Raw genomic sequence first — 5640 nt, forward strand, 5'->3', positions numbered from 1 at the left:
TTCAGTACAGCCTTGGGACAGCTGTAGCAATCTGGCTTGGGCCAAGGACTGGGATACTATGTTCACTCTGAGGGTAAATTAATAGCCTGGGAATGAGACCCTGGCTCCACCCTGGCTAACATCTCTGATTTTTTCTCAGCCATTCGGCTCAATTCAATGAACATTTGAATAACTGCACACTATTTACCAGGCAAAGGGACAGATCGAAATGAATAACCCAAGCATCCTGCTTTTAAACAGCTTGAGGCTTGTAGGGGATATCCTGAATAAACAGACCACTGGCAGAGATATGCATGGGATGCTACAGGAGGACAGAGGAGGTCTCTTGTCTCTCGTGGTATTAACAGTATAGAATGACGGAGACTGCAAAGATAAAGACTAGGAGGTCTTGATTCTAGTTTTGACTCTGCAATTTGGGGCAAGTTCCTCTGAGAATCTATAGCTAAGAGGACAGATTTTGAAAGCACAAGAGACCTGGCTTCAAATCCCAATTCTGCCAAGTTATACCAGCGTGACCTGGAACAAGTAACATAACATTGCTGACCCTTGTTTTCTTATCTGTAAAGTGGGAATAACAACACAACACCCCAGAGGATGACGTGTATAACATAATTAGTATAATGCTTGGCACATAACACTCAGAAAAGAGTAGTTGCTGATATTTTTCTCATCTGTGGGTGAAGCAACTGGACTAGACTAGTTCTCAAGCATCTTCTGCCTCAGCACACCGAGGAACATAGCACACTCTCATGAAAACAGCCTAGAAGTTCAATGGTAATGTTTCTCAACTAGAGGCACATCAGATTCTTTGGACTAGAGGAAGGCAGAGAAGTTTCAGGAGCTCCCCAAATGACGTGGCTATATGTTGCTAGGGAAGTGTGTGTTCCAGCACAGAGTAACTGGATGACCTGCTCTCTGAGGCCTTGTTCAATTGTGAGCTCTGGGACTCCCTGACTTGGCTCTGAGGACAAGACCTCAAAGGAAACACATGGCGCTCTTCAAGACTGTCTTCCATACCCTGACACAGAGGCCTAGGCACGGGCAGGAAGGACTGTGGGGTGGGCCCAAGATGTGCGAAAATTCTTACACCTTTGCAACCTCAAAATCCGCAGGCCAGTGGAAGAAGCGGTCACGACTGTGCCCAGGCAGCCCACTGTCAACTGTGCAGGGAGCCATGACTACCTGACAGCAAGTGAAATCTGTTTTTCTGGCCTCTTCTCTAAAATACCACATCAAGAAATTCTAGTGAGCAACAGCTCTGGTAGCCCTGGCATCTCCAGTACCAACCCTGACAGCAAGTGAAATCTGTTTTTCTGGCCTCTTCTCTAAAATACCACATCAAGAAATTCCAGTGAGCAACAGCTCTGGTAGCCCTGGCATCTCCAGTACCAACGAAGTTACTTCAAAAGTTCATGAAAAGATTAATATTATCTTTTAATTCTATTTTTCCATGAACTTTTTGAAGTACTCTTGTATATCAGAAGTAGGTAATTAAATCTAGCAAATCAATAAATGTGAATTGCCAGGCAATGTTGTAGGCTTTGGGGATACACCAGAGAATGAAACATACAAAAATTCCTGCCTTCTCAGAACTTATATCCTAAGGGGTGGAGACAGACAACAAATAATAAAAGTAATAAGTAAATAAATTATATAATATATTAGAAGATGATAAGTGCTTTCTTCCCAAATCTGGCTATTCCTCGCCACCCATGGCGACTGCTCTATGGCCTGTCCAAACCCCCATCCCCTCTGACCTGGATGACTGCAGGAGCCTCCCTTGAGGTCTTCCTGCCTCCATTCTTAACATGCTGCTGACCATTCTGCACACAGAGGCCAGGGTGATTTTCCTTAAGCTTCTATCAGGTGTCTTTCCCTTTGCTTGGCATGCTCCAAAGGCTTTCCATACCACTAGGAGTCAAATCAAAATTCCTTAGCACACCTGCAGGCTTCACACAAAAAGGCTTGTCTGCCTCTCTGTTCTGATCTTCCTTCATGCTTCCCTTATTCACGTTGCTTCAGCCTCCCTAATCTTTTTCTGACCCTTGGACCCACCACATTGCTCCTGGCCCAGGGCCTTGTTCTCATCTCAGGACACTTGCTGTCCCTTTCCACCCCCCAGTGTTTTCATCTCAGATTTCTGCATGGCTATCTCATGTTACCACTGAGGTCTCAAAGTAAATGTCCCCACTAATGGCACTAGCTAAGACAGTGGCCCAGTCATTCTCTACCATACTGCTCTATTTTAACTTTTTCATACCTCGTTTATGATTTCTTGACCATACTCCCTCTCTGTACCCTGCCCCAGTACAATTTAAGAATGAAACTGCCCATCTTGGTCACCACCCTTTAAGTAGCACCTAGAGCAGCCCCTGGGGGACTGGCTGACTGGGATGCCTGCTCCTTCCCTTTTTAAAAAATCATCCTTGGGCCGGCCCGGTGGCGCACTGCTGTAGTGCGCTGCTTGGGAAGCGCGGCGGCGCTCCTGCCGAGGGTTCGGATCCCACATACAGCAGACCGGTTCCCGCTCACTGGCTGAGCGAGGCGCGGGAGCGACACCGAGGGTTGCGATCCCGTTGCTGGTCCCGGTCCGGTACGGGGGCGACACTGAGGGTTGCGATCCGTTGCCGGACACGGAAAAAGACAAAAAGGAAAAAAAAAATCATCCTTATTCTTCAGTATTCACCTGAGATCCCACTTTCAACTTGAAGTCTTCCCTGACAGCCCCCAACTTCTCAACTCTCATTGCTCTCCTGTGGGCACTTATTATTGTCTGTGCTGTGTGGTCCCTTCCATGAGGCATCTCTTTACTCGGTGAGTGCTTCCTCCCCTCTTTTCCCCAGGCCCCGAGGGCAGAGGCCAGCTAGAACTCTGCATTAACAGCAAAAGAAAGTATATCTAGTCAGGAGACCTGAGCTCGAGCCCTGGCTCCATCACTCACTGGCAATGTTTCTTGTCAAGCTACTTCTTCTTGGCCTTGGTTTCTTCCTTTACGAAATGGAAGCAATAAAAGCGATACTTGCTACCCTCAGGAGTGCTGTGAGAATTAAATAAAATAATGCTGCTGCAAGTATTCTGTACATGCTATGTGCTCAAGAGAGTTCCCTGTTCTCACAGTCAGGCACTCAGAAAATGTTTCTTGGTTGATGGGTGGCCAGAGCGAGGGCTGATGAGATGCATTTTCATGATACAAAGGCCCTTTGTATGCCCACCATAGGCACCATGGTGACCTAGGAATCTAGATATTATATCCCCACATGTCAGCATGAAGAAAAATGGAAAGTTCACAGTTCCTGTAGCTGCTGTACTTGAGGCTCCACTAATACTGCTCCCACCAGGACTGTCCCTGTGGGGTCAGGTCATGGACTGGTGTGTGGCACAGTGCACAGCTTTGCACAAGGAGGAAGGCACCAGAAAACCTGGGCTTTAGTTTTGGTTTGGCCACTAATCCACTCACCACAGCCAAGTCTTGCCCTGACTCTGGGCCTCAACTTCCTATCTGTGCACTTCAGAGTTGGACCAGATTAGGAGTATTCAGACTTCAAAATCATCATCACCAACTTTTTTCTCCTCAATGAAAAATTGAGGAATACATAAAAAAGACAAAAGCAGAGTTATTTTGGCTGAAGTGGAGGGTAAGCTGCTTAAAGCACCATTAACCTAGATGATCTGCTGCAGACAGTCTCTAAGGTCCTTTCAAGATGGAAACTTCTAAGATTTCTACAATTTAAAAAGATCTTTTAAAAAAATTATTGTGCTTCCTCCCAATTTACTTCTATTACTATTTTCTACAATCAGTAATTGACAGGACAGAGTAAACTGCCTGAACTTTTCACAATGTAATTTACAACTGAAGATGACTTTGGAAGTTAACATGCCTTTGAAATGTAAAGCATTTTGTTTTCCACAGCTCCACCCACACAGGCTTTGAAGCTAAAGGAAAATTACTAAAATGATAGAAAACTAGCTGCAAAGGAGCAAGAATAACCCCCCTCCCCCCACTTCCTCAAGAAAAAAAGCCACATGTTCCCCGGCCTAGTTAGACCCTGGGCCTAAGAGGCAAGGATTCTATTGGCCTTGGCAGAGCCTCGTACCATGAGGTGAGAGCCGTGCTCCCCTTGCCAAAGCCATCTTCACTGACCAGAAGGAGCACTGGGCAAGCTCTACGTACTGTCATGTTCAATTTAATAACTCACTGCAGAATGCCTGTAAAGGGTCTGTGTAGTATCCTAGAAAAACCACTGGGAGAATCTTAGGCTCTAGTTCCAGTCCTTCCTCAACTTGCCATGAGACCCTGGGCAAGTCTCACAACTTTTCAGAGGCTGTTTCCTCAGCCACAAAACAGGAGTGACAGATGAGCTTCCTCATCTATCCAACACAGTTAAAAGAATCAAATAAGAAAACTGATGAAATAGAACTTTGGAAATTACAAAATATTGAAATTTTAAAGTGAGGGATTATTATTTTATGCTAAGACACAAAGCTATAATGAGTTAAATAAATGCCAAAAACCACAGCAGACAAAACTCTGTCTTATTACCTACAATCTTTCATGGAGTTGTAGGGCAGGGGAGAGTCACGTCCAAAATGTAAGCTCACCTTCGGAAGGAGCACTCTCAATTAGGAGTGCAGTTTCTAGAACAGCTAGTGTTCATGTGTGCTAAACAGCAATATTCCAAGTGACAAACAGCCTAAGGTCACAAGTTTCTCAAGCAGAAGGTCAGAGTTCTTGCTATGAAAGTTCACGAAGTTTCCATTGTAAAAGGAACTCTAGTTCTTTCCCCTTTGCCCATATTCAGAGAAAACAACCTGCCTCTGGCCATTCCGGAGAGAAGAGCCAGGACTGATCAACCATACCTCTGAGCCAAACAACAATCCCCTTAGACAGTTCAGACCCTCGTTCCCACAATCAAAGGCAGGCGGTTAACTTCTGAGTCCTTTTGACCTACAAAACATTGAAGGTCACAGGCATCATGAGACACAGGTCCAAGTAATAGAAAGACCAGCAGATGGAGAGTAAGTGGACTCTGCCACTAACTTGCTATGTGACCTTGGCTAAGTCCCCTGCCCTCTGGTCCTGGACTTCCCAATCAGCATAATAAGGGGATCTGAGATGATTTCTATGGTCCCTTCACCATTAAGATTCTAGCTTTCCTCTTGACATCCCTCTATCCCCTTTATTGTCCCAGTACTCACCCTGTGGCCATGGCTGACAGGCTGCAGCACAGGGTACCCTGAGGAGGTGAGTCCTATACTCCTGCCAGGCGAAGTGGATCAGAGGACCCCGGATCCTCTGAAGGCAGCAACTCGATTTTTAGACTCTACTTAAAACCAAACAGGAAAAGGAAGCTGAACCAGAGACAAAGGGGAAACAAACCCAAGTTAAAAACTGAAACCTAGGTAGAAAATAGAGAACAAGAACCTAACAGTGCAGAGCCCCACCAGTGTGGGCGGCTGAGAACCACTGCACAGGCCTGAAACCCCGAAGGCTGGCAACCTCAAGCCTCTCAGTGCTTCCTGAGCTGGGCAGGGGGTGGGGATCAGGCCATGGTGCTGGCTCCACCACTAACTAGCTCTACGGTCTTGTTTAAGTCAAAGCCATTTAAGCAGTCTGCACCTAGGTTTTCCATCTATTACAGA

The 5640-nt window shown here is 46.0% G+C and overlaps 1 protein-coding gene across 1 annotated transcript in view; it reads right to left on the reverse strand.

Moving 5' to 3' along the window:
- EVL (Enah/Vasp-like) overlaps positions 1-5281 on the reverse strand; it is a 93819-nt gene extending 88538 nt beyond the window's left edge. The window contains exon 1 of the mRNA XM_008590874.1: positions 5197-5281. Within this exon, the coding sequence (XP_008589096.1) occupies positions 5197-5207 (11 nt within the window). The 5' untranslated portion in view covers positions 5208-5281. The remainder of the gene's footprint in view (positions 1-5196) is intronic.
- Between the last annotated feature and the right edge of the window lie 359 nt (positions 5282-5640).

Source organism: Galeopterus variegatus, unplaced genomic scaffold (assembly GCF_000696425.1).
Source record: "Galeopterus variegatus unplaced genomic scaffold, G_variegatus-3.0.2 Scaffold6416, whole genome shotgun sequence".
Classification (NCBI taxonomy): domain Eukaryota; kingdom Metazoa; phylum Chordata; class Mammalia; order Dermoptera; family Cynocephalidae; genus Galeopterus; species Galeopterus variegatus.